General features: G+C 37.8%; 1 protein-coding gene across 1 annotated transcript in view; it reads right to left on the bottom strand.

Moving 5' to 3' along the window:
- Window positions 1-27,767, bottom strand: part of ALATS (Alanyl-tRNA synthetase) — a 231,533-nt gene that overhangs the window by 160,621 nt on the left and 43,145 nt on the right. The window contains exon 2 of the mRNA XM_089386297.1: window positions 15,496-15,734. Within this exon, the coding sequence (XP_089242423.1) occupies window positions 15,496-15,734 (239 nt within the window). The remainder of the gene's footprint in view (window positions 1-15,495; window positions 15,735-27,767) is intronic.

Raw genomic sequence — 27,767 nt, 5'->3', positions numbered from 1 at the left:
ATGGTCATTATCAAACTCAGTGCCCTTAAAGGAGTCGAAGAGATGACCATGAAAGGGATGATGATCGTAAAAGAAGTAGAAGACATCATGCATCTGTTGTTGATCTAGATGAGCCATCTTCAAAGAGAATGCATACAAGAAGTGAATCTGAATCTAAACAATAGATTTTGTTCGAAACCCTAAACTTCTTGATGATGTTGATAATGATGATAAAGTTGATGTGAGTTCGTCATCTCATTAATGATATTAATGATAATAATGTTGACTTGAAAATAATGTGTTAAAATTGGCAACTAGGCCAAATTCCACTTTGGGACAGCTCATATGATGGAGATGATTATTGCATTGGATTCCTCTTTCCAAGAGGTCCAAATTTGATATAAAGATCATCCCATTCGGACAAGTAGAAGTGGAATTTTGAATTTTTTCTCTCTCATGCACAAATTGTTAAGCTCGGCCTCAGCGTACCGTAGGCTCAAGAAGCCCAATAGATGTGTCCTTTCACCCTCAATGAATTGTATAAATAGGAGTGACCTCTCTCCTCATTTGGACATCAATCACTCATCATTTCTTCTCTCTCTTAATCTGATTGGTTCGTACATCTTGGTGATCATCTCTCTTTCTCTCACACGTGTGGATGGAGGACGAATTTCCGGGACAGTTTACAGGCCAGAAATTTCAAGGTTTCAGGGCAGCGTTGACCAAGGCTTCATTGACCAAATTTGACTACGTCTTCTGGGGTAGAATTTCGATCTCTTGAGGCATCATTTATTGGAACAGAAATTGAGGTGTTTGGTACAATTTGACTTGCGTTTACTTCGAGTTGACTTGTGTTTTGACCGCAAAAAATCACAGCATATTTTCTCTCCTTTGACCAAGTTGACCGAGTTGTTTTGGGCAGTGTTTAACCTCCTCTTTAAGTCAAGTTTGACCAAGGAAGACCAAGCTGCTTTGGTGAAGTTTTGTTGTTGTTTTGACCAGCGTTGACTTTCTAGTTAGGGCTGAAATTGACTGCAATTGACTACAGAACTTTATAGGGCTGATTTGACTGTGTATTGGGCATGTGAATTTGATTATTGTACTCTCTCTCTCTCTTTGAATAATAGTAAAAAGATTTGATCAAAGGATTTTCCCCACATTGGGGTTTTTACCTAGCATCCGCCAAATTTGGGGTCCTCTTGTCTTGGCTTGTTTTCTGCATATGTTTTTATGTTCTATCTGCATTTACTGTCAATGTGATTAAGTTAATGTGATTGCTACTGGAAATAATTGGAAATGTTATGCAACCAACTCACAAAATAGAAGAAGAAATAGATCAACGACTTCAAAATTAGCCTCTTTGAGGGGGCAACCTCATTTACATTACACAAATGAACAATTCTTGGATGATACAAATGACAAGACCTCATTTCTATATATAGGAGTCTAAGGGGTCACAATATAATCAGAGCCTACATAACAATAATATTGTAAGGGCACAATAATAACAATAGTGGGCTTCTATGGGGCACAATAATAACAATATGGGGACTACATGGGCACAACAATACAATAAGGGGGTTGCACTAATAACAATAAGGGGCTACACTAGTAGTATAGGGACCTAACATGCCCCTCTCCTTCAAAAAAGTGTTGTCCTCAATGCTTGAGTAGTTTTGGATGCTTCTGTATAAAATTCTCATCCTCCCATGCAAAATCTTCAGTGGGTAACTTCTTCCACTCGATGAGATACTTTGAAATTAATCGATTTCATACCTGTCGGATTCTTGTTTCCGTGACTAATGGCCGCAAACTACTAGGTTCTTGTTCTAACTATGTAAATGTTTGTCACACTCATGCACAAAGTCCTGAGCACTATCACACAAGTGTCATCGTGGTCGTCACAAAGTCTATCTTAAGTGTCGCACTTGTCGTATCTTGTTGTAAAGCAATCACACGAAGGAAAATGCTTTGTTTACGTGTTCGTATGATCTATGTTTTCATGTCATCAAAGTATCATAAGTGTATGATCACAGTCAAAGTTCATCACAGTTCATCACCTATCCCACACTTAAGACATTTTCGAAAAAACTTCCCGACCGAGCAAATTAGCTTCACCGAGCCCCTTCTAAACTACGTACTGCACAGTCTCAACCCTCTAAGTTGTGACCTTGCTTCTTAGCACTGCACAATGCTAAAGGAACATTGAAGTAAATTGTGCTAAGCATAGAACAGACCATTGTTATCTGTAATTTATCATGGTATCAAAGCTTAGTTGAAGACAAAGCCAAGCAAGAGCAAGGAAAAGCAATCACTAAGGGAAGTTGTTGGGCAAGAACTTGGAACTAGTCCCAATGACGACTACATCTTACTTCAAATTCGAGGACATGCTTAAGGACAAATCTGACTAGCATGCATGGAAGATGTCTTTGGATTTGACTTTGGAAGAAAATGATGCTATGGACTATGTCAAAGGAAAAGTAGTGTAGCCTCCTTCAAATGCATCTGTTGTTGCATAAACAAAGTACAAGAAAGGTGAGGTTAAAGCGAAGAAAATTATTGTTGATTCTATTCACAAGTCTTTGGTTGCCTATATTCAAAGAAAATAATGCAAATCAAGTCCTCTTTCTCAAGAACAACTTAAGAGATTTAAACAAAGTCTTTCGGTAGAAATCAAATGAGAGAATTTTTTGGCTGGCGCGTTTCGAACCAACAAGTGTGGTTCATCATCAGGACCAGATGAAGAGGCAGACCATGGCAAAGGCTTAAATAGAGAGCAATGTAGAGACATAATTTCATGTAGCGGCTATATTTGAACAATAATGTTTAAATTATAATATTAATTTATTAATATATTAAAAACAAATATTATTAAGTAACGGCTATATTAAACGGCTAGTTTTAAAAAAAAAAAAAATGATATTATTTCATTAATTTATTAAGAATATTAATAGGCAACGGCTATATTAAACGGCCAGTTTTTTTTTCTAAGTAAAGGCTAATTCTATTAATAAAAGGTAAAAATACAGTTACAAGGAGGTCGAAACCTCAGAAGAGAGCCGAAGTTGTCCATCAATACATACAAACTGTCCCAGAGTTTGGAAAACCAGATGCAAAAAGCCCACAAGCCATACAGAGAGAATTGGCCATGTTGGTAAACCATAGAAAGGTCAAAAGAAAAGCTGTAACCATACTATCTATACTGACCAGATAACCATAGGTAAACCTGCAGAACCAAGGACCTGATACAACTGCAGAACCAAAGACCTGATACAAAAAGACATTAACAAAAGCCATATAGGCATAGCACATTGAACTGAACAGCAAAAAGAGAAATTGGGGAAGCAGACATGGCCCAGGAGGCTTCAAGCGACTGTTTCGCGGTCCTGAGCTTCCTCCTCCACCGGGGATGGATTGCCCATCCACGAGTCAACAACAGTGCCCTCAGCATCTATACCGCTGCCACCTGGAAGAGCTGCCAAATGCCATATGCCACCGGAATCACTCGCCGGGTGAACAGAGGCTGAGACTCCCTGGAGGTTGCCGTCTGGTGGCTTGAAGACATCAGGGACACGTCCCTCTGCCTGCATATCACCGTAATTGAACACAATGCCAACGTCTTCCCCCTGCTACTCGCTGCCATCCTGAGACTGCGTTGCCGAGGTATGCACAGAAACACTACGCCAAGCTTCTTCCTCTGCAAAGATTACAGTGATGTTGGCCGAGAGAACAGGCTTATTCAGGCAACTTTGAAATTTGAAATGGGTGGTTTGGAAAGAGTTATGCGGGAAAGGCTTGCCTCTGTCTGAAGGAGGGGAAGCAGGAGCCAGAGGAATAACAGGCAGGGGAGCAGGCTGAGAACGCCCACGGCCTCCACGACTACCACTGCGGCGACAACTACCACGGCGACGCACCATTGTCAGTGTGGCAAGGCAGCTTGAAGGAGATATGGAGCAGGGCGTAACAAAGCAGGTGCCGAGGTATGGGAGCCGATTAAGAATCAGTAGCTAGACAATCAAAGTAGCCTTCGGATCATTGCAGGGTTGCAGAGTCTGAGGCAAGCTAATGCAGGGAGGCCAGAGGGGAATAATCGCAGCGAGAGCCGACGAAGCCATAAGTAAACCTTCAGGCAAAGTGTCTCGAACGAACGGCGCATTCAATTCCGAATGCCAAGTGATCTGCAGGTACCCATTATGAGCTTGCTTCATTCGCGAGAGGGCATGGGGGAATGTGCGATCCTGCCACCTGCAGGACCAGATGTCGACGCTGAATAGTCCCTCCATTAATGTAACGTTAATGCACCCGCATCCGGGTGTAAACGGCTAGTTTTTGAAAAATAATATTTAAATCAATTTATTAAAACCAAATATTACTAGTTCTTGAAAAGTAATATTTAAATAATGATATTAGTTTATCAATTTATTAAAATATTAAAATGTAACGACTATATTAAACGGCTAGTTTTTGAAAAAAAAATATTTAAATAATGATATTATTTCATTAATTTATTAAAAATATAGTAATAAATTAATGAAATAATATCATTATTTAAATATTTTTTTTTAAAAACTAGCCGTTTAATATAGCCGTAACATTTTAATATTTTAATAAATTGATAAACTAATATCATTATTTAAATATTATTTTTCAAGAACTAGTAATATTTGGTTCTAATAAATTGATTTAAATATTATTTTTCAAAAACTAGCGATTTAATATAGCCATTACCTATTAATATTTTTAATAAATTAATGAAATAATATCATTATTTAAATATTTTTAAAAAAATTAGCCATTTAATATAGTCGTTACTTAATAATATTTGTTTTTAATATATTAATAAATTAATATTATAATTTAAACATTATTGTTCAAATATAGCCGCTACTTGAAATTATGTCTCTACATTGCTCTCTATTTAAGCCTTTGCCATGGTCTGCCTCTTCATCTGGTCCTGATGATGAACCACACTTGCTGGTTCGAAACGCGTCGGCCAAAAAATTCTTTCATGTGATTTCTACCAAAAGACTTTGTTTAATTCATTATGGATCACAGAAGCTTGAATACAGAAGTTAAAAGATATCATGATGGATAGAGGAGAATCCATTCAATCCTACTTCACGAGGATTACTGAAATCAAGAATGATCTCATATCCATTGGAGAAGTTAATGGTGACAGGGAGCTCAAGCTTATTGCACTTGGAGGCCTTACAAGAGAATGGGATGTGTTTAACACTACCATCCTTAACAATACCAGGATTCTGGGATTTGATGAATTATTGGCTAGATGCACTCAAGAAGAAATAAGGATGATGGAAAAAGACAAGCCCTCAAATGGAAACAAGCCTACCACATTCTCCGCTCATGCTAAAAGGAAGAAAAATGTTGGTTCAAGAAGACAAGATCAAGCGTCCAAGTCGGGATTCAAAGAAGGAAGAAAAGGAAAATGCTTCATTACAACAGGTTTGGCCACTTTGCTAGAGAGTGTCCTCACAAGAAGGATACTCCAATTGATGACAATCAAAGGAACAACAGGTTCAACAACAAAGGAAAGAGCAATGCTCCCACTGCTCGATATGGAAATGGTCGTCCTCCCAAGAAGTCAAGAAACTCCAAATATGAAGAAGTTAATGTTGTAGAAAAGCAAAAAGAATTTTATCTTATTTTTGTGTTCACCACCGCCTCTCCCATGGATACATTGGATCATTGGTTGATTGATAGTGGTGTCTCAAGGCACTTCACTGGGTACAAGGAAGCCCTCTCAAACTTGATTGAAAAGAAGACAAATATGGAGATTATACTTGGGGATAATTCTACTTATCTGGAGAAAGGAATTGGGACTGTTACTCTTCACTTAAATCAAGGTCAAACCCTTCATTTACAAGAAGTGTTGTATGTAACTCATCTGAAAAAGAACCTAGTCTCTATTTCTGCGACGGAAGATAAAGGTTTCAAGGTGACATTCGTTGATGGGAAGGTTCGTGTTTGGCAAAGGAACCTGAAAGATGCATTCACTCTTGGATTTGGGGTTGAAGGTCTCTATCAGGTTGGAGGAATTCCATTGGGAGTAATGACTTGTGATGCTTCTCTTCAATCTGAATTATGACACCGAAGATTTGCTCACCTTCATTACAAAGTCTTACCTAATATAAGGAAGATGGTCACAGGTATGCCTGAATTCAACTTAGATGATGAAGGAGTTTGTCAAGGTTGTGCAGCTAGAAAACATACAAGGGAGGCATTCCCTTCAAGTGGAAGTCAAACCACCAATATTCTTTGATTGGTCCATTCTGATCTATCAAGTATGTTGCTTGGAACATCTTTGGGAGGATATTTGTACTTTGCAAATTTTGTGGATGACTCCTCTCGCAAAACATGGATCTATTTCTTAAAGAAGAAGGATGAAGTCTTCAAATGGTTCCGCTCTTTCAAAGCCTTGGTCGAGAATCAAACAGGGAAGAAGATTAAAATATCGAGGGTCAATAATAGGACCGAATATGAGTCAAATAAATTCAATGACTATTGTAGAGAAGTTGGCATTAAGAGGGAGACCACTACTGCATATACTCTTGAACAAAATGGTGTTGCTGAAAGGAAGAATCAAACTATCATAGAAGCCAACCGTGCTATGCTTCATGACCAAGGTCTACTAAAGTTCTTTTGGGGAGAAGATGCTAACACCGTTGTGTATGTTCAAAATAGATGCCTGCAAAAAGCATTGGACTTCAAGACACCCAAACAAGTTTTCACCTGTAAGAAACCTGATGTTTCTCATTTTAGAATCCTTAGTTGTCTCGTATGTTTTCATGTACCGAAAGAGAGAAGAAACAAGCTAGATGCTTCTAGGAAGAAAGAAACGTTTGTGGGCTACAGTGAAACTTCAAAGGCATATAGAATCTATGTGTCTGGTCAAAGAGAAGTGGAAATAAGTCATGATGTCACTTTCGATGAAGATTATGCCCTTAGGAAAGTCTGAGATCTTCCTATCCCTAAGAAGGACAATGATGATGATGCAGGAAAGCAGGATGAATCTTCGACGGATGATTTGATGCCCGATGTTGAAGGACTGATGGATCCCATTGATACTCTTGAAGATGTCGAGAAACATGTTGCACCAAGGGGAACATTTCGTGAAACCAAGAAGCCGAACAGGTACCAAGGGTACTTAGCTATCATGAGTACCATTGCACAATCTGAGCCATGTACATTTGAAGAAGCCATGAAGCACCAAGTCTGGAAGGATGTGACGAACGAGGAATATGAGTCGATCATGAAGAATGATGTCTAGGAAGTGGTTCCTAGACCCAAGGACAAGTCAGTGGTCAATTCAAAATGGCTTTACAAAATCAAACATGGAGCTAATGGGAGTGCTGAAAATTTCAAGGCCAGGTTTGTTGCTCGAGGCTTCTCTCAAAAGGAAGGAGTGGACTATGATGAGATATTTGCACCGGTTGCCCGATATACCACCATCTGTTTGATCATAGCCCTTGTTGCCTCACAAGGATGGAACCTACACCAAATGGATGTCAAAATTGCCTTCTTGCATGGCTCGCTTAAGGAGGAAGTCTATGTAGAACAACCCGAGGGGTTCAAAGTTCAAGATCGTAAGACACATGTATGCAGGTTGAAGAAAGCCCTCTATGGGTTGAAGCAAGCCCCCAGGGCTTGGTATGAGAGGATAGATAGCTATCTTATGAAGTTGGGATTTACAAGGAGTGAAGTTGACCCGAACCTATACTTCAAGGTTGAAAAGGACAGGCCTCTCATTCTGGTCCTTTATGTGGATGATCTCTTTCTGACAAGTGATGACCCTCTCATTCATCAATGCAAGAGGGAGTTGGCTTCCAAATTTGAGATGAAGGACCTAGGACTAATGCACTATTTCCTAGGGCTGGAAGTCTAGCAAAAGTCAGGTGAGATTTTCCTTTCTCAAGGAAAATATATTGTGAAGCTACTTGAGAGATGTGGGATGGTGGATTGCAAGTCCGTGTCTACTCCGATGGAACTCAACTTCAAGAAGCTATGTCGAAGTGTTGTTGGGCCCGAATTAACAAACCCTTCTAAGTATCGTCAACTTGTGGGGGCTCTGATGTTCTTGGTAAACTCTTGTCCTGACATATGCTTCGTTGTGAACACATTGAGACAATTTATGGTCGAGCCTCATTACATTCGTTGGACTTTTGCCAAGAATCTCTTGAGATATCTTCGGGGCACGAACCACTATAGACTGAGATACACTGCCGGAAATTTGAGGTTACATGGATATATAGATGTTGATTGGGATGGTAGTTTGGTGGATCGTAAGAGCACGTCTGGCTGTTGCTTCTCTTTGTGGTCTACTTCAATATCTTGGATCAGCGTGAAAAACAAATCGGTTGCTTTAAGCACTGCCGAGGCCGAATACATTGTTGTGGGTTTGGCCTGTTTTGAAGATGTTTGGTTGAGGAAGCTCTTCAGTGAGCTATTTGAGTACGTGTTGGATACTACCATTGGATACCACTGTGATCCTTTGCAACAACAAGTGTGGGATTCGCCTTTCAGAGAATCTCGTGTTCCACGACCACTTCTAGCACATTGATATCAAGTACCACTTTATCTGGGATATCGTACAACGGGGAGCAATAAAGCTCCAACACATTAGGACGGATGAGCAGGTCACAGACATTCTCACGAAGCCCTTGGGAAAGGTCGAATTCTTAACCTTCCGAGAGAGACTTGGAGTCATGAAAAGACCCTCCTATGAGGGTCCCGTATGAGTTGGACACTGAGCTCTAGGAGCTCCTAGGGGCTTGGGGTACTTCTTAGAGCTATGAGCGACCATAGGGCGAGTGGTTAACCTTCCCCTAGTGGTGTGTTATGTACAAGGTGAGTGGTTCACCCTCCCCTCTGATACCCATGATGGTTGACATGTGTGTAAGGTGAGTGGTTCACCTTCCCCTACAACTGACATATGCATAGGATGAGTGGTTCACCTTCTCCTGTCTAAGCCCCAACATACATCCTACCCATGGAGTCTAGGACTCATAGGAAGTACCTCTCATCTGGCCAATGAGTTGGGAAAAGTGGTTAGGGACCATAGCACTACCGATGGACACATCGTGTATTGTCGTACTCCCTATGACTAGGATGCATGGTGTTCAACAACTTGATCTAGGATCAAGGACTGACTTTTGTCAGTGGAGAGTGGTAAGGTCTTGTGACTCACTCTCGATCACTTCTTCTTCATTATTACTTCATGGTTCAGCAAAGCAGTGATGACAGAGATGGTACATGATGACAGGATGGCATGATGATGACAGATGGATTGGCAGGTGGAATTCTCCCTAGTTGAGAGGGAGTGTTAAAATTGGCAACCAGTGCCAAATTCAACCTTGGGACAGCTCATATGATGGAGATAATTATTGCATTAGATTCCTCTTTCCGAGGGGACCAAATTTGATATAAAGATCATCTCATTCCGACAAGTAGAAGTGGAATTTTGAATTTATTCTCTCTCATGCACAAATTGTTAAGGTTGGCCTCAACTTAATGTAGGCTGAAGAAGCCCAATAGATGTGTCCCTTCACCTCAACGAATTGTATAAATAGGAGTGACCTCTCTCCTCATTTAGACATCAATCCCTCATCATTTCTTCTCTCCCCTAATATGATTGATTCATACAGCTTGGTGATAGTTTGCAGGCCGAAAATTTCAAGGTTTCAGGGCAACATTGACCAAGGCTTCATTAACCAAATTTGATTGTGTTTTCTGGGGCAGAATTTTAATCTCTTGAGGCCAAATTTATTGGCACAGAAATCGAGGTGTTTGGGATAGTTTGACCAACATTGACTTCAAGCTTAATTCTATTTTGACTGCAAAAAATCACAGCAGATTTTCTCTCTCCTTTGACCAAGTTTGACTGGGTTGTTTTGGGCAACGTTTGACCTCCTCTTCAAGCCAAGTTTGACCAAGGAATATCGAGTTGCTTTGGCGAAGTTTTGTTGTTGTTTTGACCAGCGTTGACTTTCTGGTTAGGCCTTAAATTAACTGCAGTTGACTGCAGAATTTTACAGTGCTGATTTGTCTGTGTATTGGGCAAGTGAATTTGATTATTGTACTCTCTATCTTCATTGAATTATTGAATAATAATAAGAAGATTTGATCAAAGGGTTTTCCCCACATTGGGGTTTTTCCCTAGCATTCGCCAATTCTGGTGTCCTCTTGTCTTGGCTTGTTTTCTGCATATGTTTTTATGTTCTATATGCATTTACTGTCAATGTGATTAAGTTAATGTGATTGCTACTAGAAATAATTGGAAATTGTCATTGAGTTGCTAAAGTAACATTGAAGTAAATTGTGCTAAGCATAGAACATACCATTGTTATCTAAAATTAACATAATGTGAACTCTTTAATGATATGGACTCCTTAAGGATCTTGATGTTGACTTTTTAATGATGAATGATGCATACCTTATGAATGATGCGTACCTTATGATGTCAATAAATATTCCTTACTGACTATGATGTATAACTCATTGATAACGTATATGATGTAATTGGACTCCTTGATGGTGATTTGTACTCCTTGATGCTTACTCTTTGTTGATGATGATAATTCATTGATGACATCAACTCGTTGATGATGTTCATGATGATAATTCGTTGATGACATGGACTCGTTGATGCTGAATTGGACTAGATTCTTTGATGATGATATTAAAAATATAAGATGATATGTACTACTTGTGTGGACTCTTTGGTGATATGGGCAAGACTACTTGATGATGATGAAGATATGGACTCGATAATGATGACGATGATGATTAGATAATGATAACTCCTTGATAATGATGATGATGATATGGACTTGTTAATGATGAAGACTCCTTGATGATGTGGACACATTGATAATGTAGACTCCTTTGTTGATGACGATGATATGGACTTGTTAATGATAAAGACACCTTGATGTTGTGAAACATGTTGATAACGTAGATTCCTTGATGATGATGATCAAGATATAGATTCGATGTTAATGAGGATGTGGAAGGCTAAGATCAAGAGGGAGCTCACACACTCTCAAAAGATAAGTATTATCTTGATTATTTCTATTGATTATTTCATTATGAGTCTCTTAGGTTGCTTGGTTATTCTTGTTCTTCCATAGCCTCCTAGTGAGGTTTGTATACATAATGAACACTGCCAAAGTGTAGCAATCATTGGAAATGACGGAAGAACAATATGACAATAGAACTCATGATAGGTTGAATACCCAAGGGGAGCTAACAAGATGAAAGGACTCTTGTGTATGAGAGAGCTATTTTTGAGACATGAATCTGGTGATATCCTTGATATAATGGACTGCAAGATTAATGATTTGAAGAAGATGCAAGATTGCAAGATTAATGATTTGAAGAAGATGCAAGACTCGGGTATTTGTTGGATTCGAGTATGGTCTGTTGATGTTTGTTTTTGTGAGAAGCCACTTATTATTTGTTGGATTTAATTATGATGATGTTGCTTCTGAAAGAAGCCCTTGCTGAAGCTAAATGAACAACTGAACGTTGTTGTGTTTGATAAAGAACTGATGTTGAACTAGTTGTTGATATTTGTGTAAAGAAACTGAAACAAATGAGAATTCCCTTAAAGAGGGAACACTGATTACATAGCACCATGAATAGACCATCTCCTGTAGGCTGTTGGCCAAGAGACATTGTTATCTAGGAGATGTATTGATGATTCCCCCTGTAGGCTGTGTGTCGAGAGACATTGTTGTCCAGGTGATGTATTGATGGTTCCTCCTATAGGTTGTGTGCTGAGAGACATTGTTGTCCGGTAGATATATTGATGATTCCTCCTGTAGGCTGTGTGCTGAGAGACATTGTTGTCCGGTAGATGTATTGATGATTCCTCCTATAGTCTGTGCCGAGAGACATTCTTGTCCAGGAGATGTATTGATGATGCCTCCTGTAGGCTGTGCGCCAAGAGACATTGTTGTCCGGGAAATGTATTAATGATTCCTACTCTAGGCTATGTGCCGAGAGACATTGTTGTCCGTAAGATGCTTTGAGATGGATGCTATCTATCTTTCCTTATGTTGAGCCTGAAAGAGAGAGAAGCTTGGATTTTGTTTTCTTCCTTAGGCTGTGAGCCAAGAGACCTATGGATTGATCGGAAAGATGGAGCCTGAGAGAGAATAAAAAACTACCTCCTAGCTAAGAGGGAGTGTTGAAATATAAGGTAGCTATGGTCGGCATTTTTCATCAAAACATGGAGAAGAGATGAAATTTAAACATCCACAAGTTGGCCCATCCTAAATTTACAAGTCTGCTAAATCAGTCCTTCAGGTCGGCCTCAAGAAAGTTTTCATGTCGGCCCTCTATGGCTAATTATCCCTCTCATGACACCTATTAATAAAAGGTCAATGGCACTCATTTCACTCACCAACAACTCATCCATTCGGTCTGCAATCAAAGACTAATTCGGGCATCTATTTCAGAGTATATTCTCAAGTGCGAAGAGGAGTATAAGGATCTTTTTGAGTGCAAGTTGGATTGTCTTCAAAGGTTCATTGATACAATGACGTGGGAACTTCTATACCTCTGTTTTGTTGATGTTTTTGTGGCCCGAAAATTACAGAGAGACTCCCTCTCCCTTTGGGACACCATTCTGAAGTTGACCGAGGTTCTTTTGAACTTATATTCTTGACTGTTCGTTGGAGATTATAGTGAAAACTTTGGCCTGCCATCACAGTGACTTCAGAGCTATTTTTTGGCTTCCTTGTGCAGACCTTTTGGGCAGAAGTAGAATCTCTCTCTCTCTCTTATATCGTGCAGACTTTGTTTGGGTAGCTCATTGTTGGTTATTTTGGATTTGTTGGATCATTCAGATGTACTATTGATGGACAGAATCTCTCTCTCATAAGGAAAGAATTTTGGGTTTTCTCCTTGTGGTGTTTTTCCCTGGCTGTCAGCCTGATCTTGGTGTCTCCTATCTCTTGTTTATTGTCTACTGTGAGTTTTTCATGTATAGCTATTTATTGACAAAAGCATAAAGAAGAAGCAATCTGCATCAATAGAAGTAGTTATCATTTGTGAAAAACTATTCTAGTCATCACACTACTAGAATTTCAACAACAAAAATTATAAAACGGAAATAGGTTGTTGAAGAGTCAGTTCAATTGGCACTAGAGACTATGCATTCAGCTGAAGATCAGGAAGGACTAACAGCAAGAGTATCAGCGAACAGGGCAGCAATAGGTCAATTTCAGGGTAGCATGTAGGGCATAAAGACCAGGCCGAAGTTTGCTGGGATGTACAGGCCTAAATCTGCTGGGCCACACAAGCCGTGTTTGCAGGGCTGTACAGGCTGACTTTGCTAGGTCGTACAGGCTGCATAGGCCAGACTGTAACAATGTAAAGACTGAGAAATTGCAGCTGTAATTTTCTAAGTGAATACTGTAGCTGTAATCAAGATTTTCTGAAGCTGAATAAAAGCCCAAGTTTGTTGGTTTTCCCCATATTATGATTTCTAGGGTAAAACGGTGTCAAGAAGAAAAAAAAAATATGTGCCTGGTTTACTGTCTAATTATTTATGCTGTGCATACTGAGTTAAAAACTCAGTGTATTACTTGTCATAGAATTGAAAATTCAGATCTGAAGAAATTAATTTTATATCTGTTCTGGGTATAATTTCATTAGACATTAAATCTGACCTGAGTTTAAAAAAATTAACAACTTTATCAATGTCTAGCCATATTTGTCAGTTCTAATGTCATCACAGCAAAGTGTCAGCTTATTTTCCCAAATAGTTATTAACTCTGTCAACCACGATGCTTGTAAGCACACAGCAATAACATAGACATGCTGTCTCCAAGTCACATGATGACATTTTATGTGATTTGTACTAAAGGAAGTTAATATTAGTCCTTCACCTTGCTTTTATTCCAATTGCTATACAAACATTACTGGTCAAGATATGTAATTAGATAACTGACATAAGTCTATTGATATCTGATTCTTCATTTACATACGATCCTGACACATGAATATTGGCCCCAAGTCTTACTGAAATCTTTCTGAGAAGCTTAAAACAATACTTCTATTCTTTTGTCAGTCTGGTGTCAAGTCCAGGAAGCCAGAGGTTTGATAAGCTTAGAAGTGCTCAGATTAGATTAAGTAATCATTTGCCATGTGAAGTTCAATAAGCTAACAAGTGCTCAGATTAGCATTACACAATAATTAACATTTTGCAATGCAGATACAACCCCAGTATGAGCTGTCCAGGGTTTCTTTAGTGGCTGGACATTGAGAAACAACAAACCCTTGAAGCTCAGTTTGAGACATATCAATCACCAACAACAAAACTCTCGCTTTTAACTTCACATGAGAATGATATTTCATCCAATATTGCTCTTGAATTGATATATTTTTCATTCTTTTGCAATAACAATTTAATTGGAATGACTAATTACTGACTTGAACATTTGCCTATAATTCAACTGAACGCTACAGCTTCATACACAAAGTTCAAAATCATACAATGCTATTGCATACACTCAATAGTTAAGAATTTATCCATATACAGCCATATTTTCCAATTCAGAGGTCATCACACCGTAGTGTCGGTTTATTTTTACAAATATTTATTAACTCCCTCTGTCAACCATGATGCTTGTAAGCACACGGCAATAACATAGACATGTTGTATCTATGTCACGCGATGACATTTAATTGAGTTGCACTAAAAGCATTTAATGTTAGTCCTTCACATTAATTTTATTTCAGTTTTCATACAAATATTATTGGTCAACATATGTTATGAGACAATTGATGTAAGTCAAATCATATCCGATTCTTCAGAGACATAAGATGCTGACACGTGAATATTGACCTCCAGTTTTCTGTAAAACCATTCTGAGAATCTCATTACAAGACTATTCTTTTGCAAGTCCGGTGCCAACAAGTCCAGGAAGTAAGAGGTTTAAGGCTTTAAGCTAACAAGTGCTCAAATCAGATCAAACAATCATCAGCCATGTACAGTTCGATAAGCTAAGAAGTACTTGGATTAGAATAGGCAATCATTTGCCATGTACATATTGAAGAGACCTGTGCAAAAAGTTCACATTGTTAAATAAGGCTATGATGCTTTCAATTATTAATTGTGTCTGCAATTAGCCCAAGGGGTCAGTTCAACCAGTAGTTGCCAATGTTGTTGGGCATTTGGCTACATTTGTACCAGCAGCTGCCTGGTTCAAATCTCGTTGGGTGAGATGCACTAGTTAAGCCATCCACAAATACGGGGAAGCATCCCTTGAGTTTCCACACCACATTTCCTTGTAAAAATAAATAATTGTGTAGGCAACTATACATACATAGATGTATGTGAGTGTATACAATAAAGATGAATATATGAAACTACACAATAATTCAAATTTCGAGTCAATAAGAAATTATAATTTCACGTTCATCTATACAGCTATACAAATTGTGAAAATATTTCAGATTTTTGCCAGAAACATTTATGATGGAACTCACCTCAGTCAGCAACTCCCAGGCCCACCCAATGGCTTCACATTTGAAATAATCACCAAAGGACCAATTGCCAAGCATCTCAAAGAATGTATGATGGTATGTATCTTTGCCTACATCATCAAGATCATTATGCTTGCCTCCTGCACGAATACATTTCTGTGTATTGCAAGCTCTCTTTAACTTCCCCAGTGGGGTACTCGGATGTACTGTTCCAAGGAAAATAGGCTTGAACTGGTTCATGCCTGCAAATGAGAGACATATCCATTAAGGGACCAAACATAACAAAAGTCAAAAGATATGGACATTAAAAACACTAGAAACCCCAATCACGTGTATATTATATATTTGAATATTTGCTTAATCAACAAATGTGGACCAAACTTTAATAGAGCTTAATTTTTGCAAACTTCAAATCAGGGAAAACAATGCTAATGCTTATTCGGACATTATAAAAATACATGCATCTATTTTTTTTAGAATATCATCTTTATCATTTTTATTATTGTACATCATTAACCTTTCCAATGCTTGACTTCTCTAGTACAAGTCAATGTATTTTCACACTTCAACTGAAGGCTCAAAATCACACAACACAAAACAAAAATGCCCTAGAACTTTGGGAGGTCAACCACATCAAGACAACGTAAAAACACGTCCATCATTAGAATTTAGAGGAAGAAAATTTAAAATATCATAACACCACAACCAACCACAGTCCTTAACAATGCAACAGAGTATCCATGTAAGGAGAGTTTTAAAAAAAAAGCCCTATAGCACAAAAAGCACTACTCAACAGCAATGTTGGGATTAATGTTAGTCCAAGAAATAATTAATAGGGTTTAGTACCAGATGGTTCCCGAACCCCCCTCCCCCTACAGGTTCCTCCCCAGCCTCAGCAGAGCAGCTAGAGACTTATTCTATCCAGAGCTACTTTCCTCTAGCCTCGGATGTTAGGAATATCCCTCGCTCCTACATCCCTCCCCCACAGGATCATGCGGATCATGCAGCCAGACTCCTCGTTGGATCCAGGGGATTCTGATAGCGATCTAGCACCACTGTTGCCCCCCTCGCCATTGGCTATCAGACTCTGGCACTCTTGACATCACCGACCTCCAGCCCTGGGCGTATTCACTCGGCCTTTACAAGATCCGGTTATATACATGTTTATGAGGCTGTCCTATCCTATTATTGTATCCTTTTTTTTACTTCATTTTACCCTAGATTTGGCTTTAGCATTTTCTAGGAGTTGTGTTTGCACTCCCACATTGTACTCGTACTGGTTGCATCCTTCAGTCCCATTGACCATTATATGGTCATTTGTTGGCCATTGATAAAATTATCTTAGCTTATCTTATCTAATTGCCTTTCGAAAAGGATCCAAAAATTGTTAAAAATTCCCATATTTCAGTATTATCGATGTTTTTTCATTTATAAATTACTCTGGAGTCTGTACTAAATTTCTATACGTGAATCTAGCATGGGATAAAATGAACTAACCACTAACTAAATACTAACCTATTAAGCTCTAACTACCTTTTAAAAATCTAACCCACTAACTACCAAATGACGGTTGAAATGAGTATAGAAATCAGCAACATGAAAAGAACAGGTGTCACTTTAAAAGCAGCAGTAAAAAGGTGAAGAAGAGAACCAACACTAGCAGATCAAAAGGAGCATTCATCAGTTTGGATGTCATTTGAAGCGTGCAAGGTTTTATTTTCCAATAATCAGCTGCAAGCAAATGGCGCAAGATTCTACACCATGCCAAACACTGAATACCTTGATTAAAACTCTAGGGATTAATGTAATAGAAACGGCATCAATGCAATATTTGAACATGGTCCCAGATAGGAGCCTAGGGCCAAGAACATAGAAAATGCAAGGTTTAATTCTGTCACATGGTGTTTCAAGGCAACTATACAAGAGCAAAAGCCCAATTGCCTGCATTGAGTCAAATCTTGTGAAGGGTCTTGAAGGATGGGTGTAAGATAAATAATTTTATCAGTCCACAAATCACCAAAAGAGTAGGTCAATAGTACTTTGAAGTACAACCAGTTTAAAATCAAATTACAGGAGTGCAACAGATACTCCAAAGTGCAGGAAAATAATTTGTAAGTGACTATAAATACAATGCTAAAAAGAAAAGAGGAGAAAATGCCAATACACCACCTGATGAGGTTGCCTAGTGATGTCCATGGTTGCAACGGGCCTAGTTGGGTAATCCTAACAGGAACTCAAAGACAACCAGCAAAACATCTCCTAATATTCAAGGCCAAAGGAAAGAATCTGGAGATGAGTCTGTCTGAATGTCAAGATACATTACCCAACATGTTTGCGTTGAGAAAGGAAACTTCTCTATGGCCTCATAGGGATAGGCCACCAAATCACAATTTAACATTGAATTGTAAATAATTTGACTAATATGGTATCTGTCCCTTTAATCTGACTAATTTGGTATCTAGAAGACACTTAGCAAAAAAAAAGCGTTGAAATAGGTTGGAAGAAGGTAATCCATTTGATGGATTGAGGCCTAAAAGAATAAATAAGGTCTATCACTCAATAGTCACCACCTCATTAAAGAAGTACGCCAATACACTAACAATTAGGATAGCAAAGAATGTTAGAGACAGACCTTGCAAAGTCACAAAATAGACAATGATATCTCCAACAAATTTGTAATAAATGGGGCACATAAAAATGAAGTGTTTTTGAGACTCCACCTCACACCTATTGTAAATGGCATCGCTAGCAAATCCTCCTGCAGAATGCAATGATCACACTCAAACCAAAGCTAAAGACAACATACACTGAACTAGACAAACGAGAACCTTAGATGATGTGGCCTATTGAGCAAAACGTAATCAGAGCAAGCAATAAGCCCGTACCTTAGCTACAAAAATGCTCCAAGAAGAAGGTCGTCTCAGGCCTAGGAGCCTCGAGTAGGGAGATCCAAGTCTCCTGGATATACTACAGTTAGAGATCTTGCAATATAGCACAATGGATCTCGTAATACAGGTTAAGAAGGTGGCCAATGGAAAACAAGGAACTACTAAAAGGAGAAAGGAACCCAATAGATATGCCAATGCACTTGAGAAGCAAGGAAGCCTCAAGAAACTACACTTGTCTATGACCCAAGGTTGCAAGGGAGACCCCCCCCCCCCCGGCCCCTCACACCCCCGCTCCCAATTCGTGCTCCAAGCGGGAGTGACTCGGGAGCTAGTCAGGAGCGATTTCGAGAGCACGCTTCCAGCAAAAAAAAATGCTCCCTGGTTTTTCAAGAGCATTTTTCAGGAGCATTTAGTCTTTTTTGCAAAAAAAATTGCAATAATATTCCAAATGCAATTTTTTTCATAGAAACAAATAATTTTTGAGTGGGGCAGCCTAATGATCAAGCCTGTGGCCATAGTATTGATATGTGATTCATGGTAATGTTCATTCTCCTTAACCTTCATTTTCATCATTTTACTTAAATTTTTAACATTACCATGAAATGACTCAGGATGTTTGAGAGTGGTTCCGACCTCATTGGATTTCATATGGAGAAAATAGAATTTTATATTTCATTCAAAATCCAACAGACTTATCAGCTTTTCAGGATTTCAGGATTGGGGGTATTGCAATGTTTCCATTGGATTTTGTTATGTATTAGGTAATGGTACTCGTATTTAATCAAGAGCACCAATCCCTCTATGTACCTTGATGTTAGTGACATTCGTTGTCGAACTCCTCTATCATGACCCTCCTAAAAATGTACGCATCACTCAAACAAAATCTTGACTTGACATGCTATGCTTTTTCTATCTTATGCTAATGCTTAGAGGGTGATATTAATGACAAATATCCCTATACAGATCCAGAGGTAATGACAAAGATACCTCTGGATATTAATGGTTAGAGGGTGATATTAATGACAAAGATCTTGATTTTCCAATAAGACTAAAAAATTAGACATTTCTCGTGGCGGCAAGAAGCCCAAGCATTAGCAATAGCTAATAGATTTACTAGTCTTTTCTAGTTTCTAGTAGTTTTCATAGCTATTGACTCTTTCATATTTATTATGATATTTTTTGTAAACAATATATGACAATTTAAGTTTGAAGTTGGGAATTATAACTCATTAGTAATGAATTATGAATATGATGCTTGGCGAAAGTTGAAAGTTGTTTCACTTCATTTCATTTTATAACATTTCATTTCATGTTAGATATTATTTGTTGTAATGGTTACACTTAGCTTACAAGTACAACTTTGGTGATCAATGATGATAAATGTTATATATTGAATTTTGAAAGCTTGAAACTTTAAGATTGATGAATCATGAGATTCAATATGTTGTATGTTACTATGTTACTAACTTGTGGACGTGGTTGATGAAGATTATAACTTCTAGATGATTGTTGATATATGATTCAATCTATGTTTTTTATGTTTTTTATATCTAATTCATCATTCTACATGCTTTTGTTGACATATATGCATCAAAATATAAAATAATATATATATATATATATAACACTCCCAGAATCGCTCCCTTCTGAAAATGCCACTCCCACTCCTGCTCTCAAGTAACCTTACTCTAACAAAAGGGGCCCAAAGTAGAGCTAACCTCCCTCTCGGATCAAGTGGCCAAGCAGGACCATCTTTCACACCCCATAGTTGAATATGCTATGGTGCATATCTTGTGAAGAAAAAAGACAAGGCCTAAGGTGCTCTCCAACAACAAGGGATATGCACCAAAAAACCTGCAATATGGCCAGTGTTGTAACCCTTGAGATAATTCCAGGTTGTAAAGGAATCAGTGCCAAGGACATCAATATTTTAAGAATAGATTTAAAATATTAATGATTGGGAAGAATTGTGTCCTTGTTGTAAAGATTTCTCCTCTAACCATTCACCAAGGCCAGTCATCTACAGCTCGTAGTTTCAAAACTTATAAGATATGGAAGTAGATGAAAGGAGAAACAAAGTTCAGCTATCTGGGCATTTAATGAATGAATTCACATAGCCATAACTTTGTGATAAAGATGCCCCAAACAGAAAAGAATCCAGCACCAATATAGTATCCTTCATAGTGTCCAAATTTATACTGCGTCGATATCATTAAAACTTTGAAGAGTGTTCAAAACAAATTGTTTTTACACTAATTTCTTTATCTTAAGTTAACCAAGCAGATTTTTTATCAGGGATGGCTTGTACATTTTCCTGATTGCGCTAATTTAATTCAAACACCAGAAAGATATAAGAAGGAAAAGATTTCAGAAAGTGGAAAAATCACATCAGAAAGAAAAACATGCTACAATTTGTTGAATTTGGAACCTTTAGAAAATGATCTCCAGAGCTTTTTTATTTCAGTCCTCTGAAACTAATTACAATTTCTCTTCCCCAGACTCCTCCCCTTGCTGAAAACGTAACTAGTATCAGTCTTCTGAAAATGTAACTGGTTTCGTGCTCAAGGGTTTCATGCTCAATTTATTATATTTCTAGGTCAAAGCACCCATTGAGTGCTTCTAGGGTTTGTGTCATTGTCATCATCCTTGTCATCTTGTCTTAGACCCTTCTTGGGCTTATTGCATCAAAGAAGAAATTTATTTTCTGTCAAAAATGTAATTTGTGCCTCCTCCACCAAGTTGGCCTCAAGAACTATCAAGTCAGCCTCGTGAAGGGAACTCGACCTCACAGAACCACTATATATAAGTTATGAACTATATATAAGTTATGAATTCGACCAATTGTGGTATCCAAGTAGGGAAGTTCGATCTGCAACCAAAGGAACTGCAAAGGAGTGAAGAAGGCTTGGAAAAGGAAGATAAACCCTAGCGAAGGAAGAAGAGGAAGAAGGAACCCTAGCGAAGGAAAGAAGATCATTTTCTCTTGTTTCTAGTCCACATGTGTGAAGATTTTGAAGTTGCAGAAGGGCCGAAAATTGCAGGTCTGCAATAGAAATCGAAATTTTGATGCAGGAGGCCGAAATCTGTAATTGATGCAAGATTGAAGAGGGTTGACTTTTATTGACTAGAAGTAGTTTTTTGTCATCTTGGAAGGACTTTGTTGGGAGGATGACTTGGTGGATTGGACAAGGTCTTTGTCTTGTTCTAAGGGTCTTGGTTGCCTCTTTTGATTTGATTCTTGAAGAAGAGAAGAGAATTTTTGGGTTTTCCCCTAGGAGAGGAGTTTTGCCTTGGTTGAGAGCCTACATCTTGTGTCCTTGTTGTTTCGATCTTGATGCACTTATGTTTTGGTAAAAAGATAAAAGAAGACATAAAAGAAGATAATAAAAATACAAAGAAATCACAAGTAATTATCAAGATAAGAAAATCTTTCTACCTTGCTAATTTCTAACATGGTATCAGAGCTTAAGGTGAAGTAGAAGAGGAAAAAGGCAGCTTGATGGTAAATTGCTCTCATTAAGGTTCAAGAAAGGATTCAAGATAGATCTTAAGGAGTAAAAAAGTATTTATCTATTAGGTGGAAGAAAGTTTTCGGTAATCATATTCAAGTCTTGGTTTACTATAAACTACCTTGAAGAAGAGAACCTATTGAAGGCTACAAAGATATCTAGTAAGGGTGACATTAACAAGTAAACCTATGGCATCATCAATGAAATCTGAGAACAAACTACAAGGAGCTTCTAACTTTAGAGCATGGAAGAAAAGGATGGATCTCATCCTTCCAAGAAATAAAGTATTGGATTTAGTACAAGGAAAAGTCAAAGAACCAATTGATGATGCTAGAAAGGAAAAGTACAAGGAAAATGACATTATAGCCCTAAGCGTCATTGTGGATGGAGTTCAAGACAACTTGATTCCCTACATATCCACAGTAATACTTCAAAGAGCATGTATGATGCCCTTTCCAAGCTATTTATAATCAAGAATATTGGACAAGTGACAAGTCTAAAGAACGAACTACGAACTGTCAAGATGACCAAGGATGATACAATGTCTTCTTACTTTGTAAGGATTTCCTGTATAAGAGATGAACTGCAAGCACTTGATGAAATTATCCTTGATAAGGAGCTTGTGATCGTTGCCCTACTAGGACTACCAAAGTCTTGGAATGCCTTACAGCCGGAATTAGTAGTTGGAAAGTTACTCCCTCCTTTGAGGAAATGTGAACTACATGTGCTCAAGAAGAAGCTCGTCTTGCATTAGTAGGTCGAAAGCAAGAAGATGAAGAGAACACCACCTCAAATGCCTATTTTGCTCATTTTAAGAAGAAAGGAGGAAATAAGAAGTTTAAAGGGTCAAAGAAGAATTATCATGGGAAGATTGACCTTTCTAAAATAGAATGTTATCATTGTCACAAGATGGGACACTATAAGAACCAATGTCTTGAGAATCCTAAGAACAAGAAGAGAGAAAGAGACCAAGCTACAGTTGCAGTTGATGATGTTCCACCAAAGAAAACCTAAACTAAGGACTTTGAGGTCAAAGACTTCTTCTATTGAGTCTTTAGGGATGTTATCCCTTATATATCTTTTTGTCTATAGTATAGGTTATTATTTTAGGTCTTGTAGAATTTCTCTTATGTTTGACTCTAGGAATAATCTTTCTTTTTTATTCCTAAAGTTTATAGATCTAATATGTTTTGATGAGAAAATTTCTTGAGTTGTTTTGGATAAGTTGAAGAAACCCCGCACAATGACTGGTCTGACGCAAAGTTAAGAGGGAGCTTCCACTTTTCTCAAAAGATAAGTATCATGTTCTTTATTTCCTTTACATTATTGTTGATTTCCTCTATATATCTAGCTTTATTTTTGTTGCTTGATTATAATCCTTTCTCTTATTTTCCTTGGAAGAAAAGTTTGCAGGTATACTCTAAGGAATGCTTATAATAAGGATTATAGCTAGAATCAAAGGGAGACCCCTAAGGAAAACTTGAACCCTAAAAGAAGATTTTTTGCAGAAGCAGCCCTTTAAGAGGAAACCCTAAAAGGTTTATAGTAGAAGCAACTCAAGGTACGTTTAAGATTACAAGATTTGTAGCAGGACATCATCATAAAAGAAGGTACGATCATTTTGTCTTTAAAATTTGCTTTATATTAATAACTCTCTCATTTCTAGGGTTTTGTTATAGAATCATGAAGATTCTTATATTGTTAGGGTGTTTGATTTCTAAGATTAAATCAACCCTTGTAATAATTATCTCTTGCTATTTGTTCATTTTGGTAAAACCCTAGCTTTTTGGGGTTTGATGATGACATTTAGGGTTTATGACAAAACCCTTGTAGAAGTTGATATAATATCCTAAGGCATGAAAATGAAACCTTAGGTGTAAATACTTCCGCTATGATTGAAACGTAGCATGGTTTAGTTGTTGGATATCTAAGGTTTAATATTTAAAGTTTTGATGATAATATCTAAGGTTTGTGACAAAACCCTAGCAAAGGTTGTTGTAAGAGTCTAGAGCATTGCTTCCACTATGATTGTGACCCTAACTAGGTTTAGGTTTTGAATATCTAAAGTTTAAATTCAAAGTTTTGATAACCTTAGATGCTAACCCTAGATCGATAAAGTTAACTTCATGCTCTTGTATATTTGTGCTTGGTTGTACTTGTTGTTGAGATTTGCAGGCACATAGTTTGCAAGAGGTTGTAAAAATGTATGTCTACCTCATATTTGATGATGACCTTATGATGATGATAAGCATGATGGAAAGAGGGAACTATAAGAACCCTGATGACATTGAAGATGACCTTGTTGCCATATGAAGATAAAGAATGATGTTTATGAAGGTCAAAGTTCTCCAATGATATGATGATGCAAAAGAAAGAGCTTGTGTAGCTGGAAGAATAGAGTGGTTGATGATGGACTTATCCCCCTAGTTGAGAAGGAGCTTGGATGTATTTCTTTTATGAAGGAAAGTGTATATCCTCCATAGTTAAGAGGGAGGACATGATGTGTCATGACTAACAACCAATCGTTTAAGGAGATTAGAGAATGGCTAAAGCACTATTGTTGGTTAGTCTAGTTTGATGAGTCATGAACTAAGATTTGAGAAGTGTTAACGCTGAGTTTGGTGTTGCTTGAGAAGTTGGAAAAAGAAGCTTTCGTTGAGATTTGTTTGGATATTGTGATAACCTAAGCAGCATCAGAATGGTTGAGGACCCCGAATTTATTCTAGCATATTGATAATAAGAACCAATAAATTGCAAGTTTGATATTGGTTGGGGTTGTCAGGCTACAGTATGTTCTAATGAATGAACAAGTAGTTGGTGTGTTGATCTCTACTTGAGAAGTTTTGAATATTTGATAAGCATGCTTGGATTGATTTGGTTGAGAGGGAGAGATGAGTACCTTAGGATATGTACCTATATGATGGTAGTTGGGAGGACATTTTGTTCTAGTTGGTATTGACATATCAATTAAATTTTGGCCTTGATGATGTCTCGATCCTAGTGTGGGAGCGTATCTTGGTCTTATGGAGCTCCATTTTAGTGTTTGACCTTGACGATACCTAGATCCCTGTGAGGGTTGGTGTCTTGGCATGTAGGCCTAGATGGTATCTTTGTCTTGTTGGATCGATACCGAGGTTGTAGCCTGATGGTACTTATAGCAGCAAGTTGTCTTGATGACACCTTAATCCCCGTTGAGTTAGTGTCTTGGCAAGTAGCCTTGATGACACTTGATTGATACCTTGGCAGTTTTTGGCCTTGATGGTATCTAGCATTGCATATGTTGTTGTACTCTTCTTGGAACACTTCAAATTGAGGTCAACCTTGTACCGGTTGAACAATTATGAATACCTCCCTATTTAAGAGGGCGTGTTGAAAATGTAACTAGTATCAGAGTACATAATGGTTGTCTAGCTCATGACGTGCTGTAATTATTATGCATTTGTAAGATATATATAATATATATAGATATATATATTGTAAAAGAAAAGAAAAATATTATTTTATAAGCATGGGTTTCATGCTCAATTTATTATATTTCTAGGTCAAAGCACCCATTGTGTGCTTCTAGGGTTTGTGTCATGAGTCATTGTCCTTGTCATCTTGTATTAGACCCTTCTTGGGCTTATTGTATCAAAGAAGAAATTTATTTTTGTGTCAAAAATGTAATTTGTGCCTCCTCCACCAAGTCGGCCTCAAGAACTATCAAGTCAGCCTCATGAAGGGAACTCAACCTCACAGAACCACTATATATAAGCTATGACTTTGGCCTATTGTGGTATCCAAGTAAGGAAGTTTGATCTGCAATCAAAAGAGGTGCAAAGGAGTGAAGAAGGCTTGGAAAATGAAGATAAACCCTAGCGAAGGAAGAAGGAACCCTAGCGAAAGAAAGAAGATCATTTTCTCTTGTTTCTAGCCCATGCATGCGAAGATTCTGAAGTTGCAGAAGGGTCGAAAATTGCAAGTCTAGAATAGAAGTTGAAATTTTGATGCAGGAGGCCAAAATCTGTGATTGATGCAGGACTGAAGAGGGTTGACTTTTATTGACTAGAAACAGATTTTTGTCATCTTGGAAGGACTTTCTTGGGAGGCTGACTTGGTGGATTGGAGAAGGTCTTTGTCTTGAAGAAGAGAAGAGAATTTTTGAGTTTTCCCCTAGGAGATGGGTTTTGCAGCTTGCCCTTGTTGAGAGCCTACATCTTGTGTCCTTGTTTTGATATTCATGCATTTATGTTTTGGTAGTTGCTTGATGATAAGAAGATAAAAGAAGACATAAAAGAAGATAATAAGAATACAAAGAAATCACAAGTAATTATCAAGATAAGAAAATATTTTTGCCTTTCTGATTTTCTAACACCCCTATCCCATATTCTCCTCTATTCTTTCTTATCTTTGTTGAGGAAAATAACTTCCAAAATTTGGTTGAATAATTGGAATGTTTGGGTTAAATTAATTAACCTCTCTTTAAAATAATATTAAAGCATTAATTATTATCTTATATTACATTTTGTAATAATACTACATAACTAACCCTAAAATTAAATATACTTTAAAACCACTTTATTGCAAATAGTGGAATGTGGACCCCCCATGGTAGTTTTGAAATGAAAAGGCGGGAAGGGGGTGCAATTTATCTTGGTCGTTCATTCGGCTTGGTTTTCCACACCCCCCCTCCTTTCGTTAAACCTCGTGCAACCAGGGGGTCTCTAGTTCTTGTGGACCGTCGGATCATGCGGATTGTCTACCATACATTTTATGTCACCTTCTTCATCGCCAAATGAACGACAACCTCTCCTCACCAAACTCTATTGTCTTCATCTACATGCATGATCCGCTCAATTATTCATCAAAACTAAGTGGCTCCACCGATCTTGATTAAGAAGTTGAGGATGCCTCTTTGGCCTTCTCATTGTCACATTCTTCTTCAATTTGGATCATGAAAATGAAGATGAAGCCTCCAAAGTATTTTGAGTTTGAGAACACTGCCCACAGAAGTTTGAGGGGCCACAGAAGCTTTTCTCATGATGATCATTTTGTTGTTCGACATTGAAATTGCATGGTATTGGTTCTCGAGATACCACAAAGTTGTTCATGTGGGCAGCTCTATGCACTGATCCATTTCTTGGATTCAGCCTGATCTCTGACATTTTGGCTTCCTTTTTCTCCATCTTACCTTTAATAATAATATTAATTTAATTTATCATAAGCACAACTTGTTTTATTTTTGGAACAAGACACACCTTGTTTGAATTCGAGACAACATGTTCTTGTTGTTCTTTTTGTTCAACTCAATTTACGATATCTATAATATTAAGCCTTCCAAGAATTCTTTGTGAGTAGAGAAAGAAAACTTTAGGGCAATAGAACATAACACTAGCAAAAATAATCATAGTAACCACTGCCAGTGCTCAAAACGTTGGCTGGAGCAGATTCCTATGCAACGGCCTCACTTCCACCACACGTCAATCAAACTCTCTGCAAGAGATTCTAAATGAAATCAGAAATTATATATCTAAAACATCTAATACCACCAGGGAATCATTCACCATTGTTTCAAATGGTACCATCCATGACTAAGGGTCCCCAAACAACTTGGTAGTACAATGAGCAGTAGATTAATATAATGGGATGATCCTTTGGCTATGGCATCTTGCAATCCTCCTTTTACATAAACAAGCAATGTTTGGCATCCAATAATGTCTTGAAACCTTTTTTGTCCTTGCCAACAAGCTTCTTTACCCTCGATACTGCATAATATTGAAATTTAATAGTTGTTCCTGACAGTGTTTACCATTGTGTAAGTGCTTGCAATGAGTTATGGCAATTTTCATGATGATAAAATCTAGTAATTTTTGTGGTGACATACTAAAAGATGTTTGTG

Source organism: Pinus tabuliformis, chromosome Q (assembly GCF_031772625.1).
Source record: "Pinus tabuliformis cultivar Carrire ecotype Pingquan chromosome Q, CPIR1, whole genome shotgun sequence".
Classification (NCBI taxonomy): Eukaryota; Viridiplantae; Streptophyta; class Pinopsida; order Pinales; family Pinaceae; genus Pinus; species Pinus tabuliformis.
Note: the sequence above shows the minus strand (reverse complement) of the source record. Positions and strands in the feature narration are given on the sequence as shown.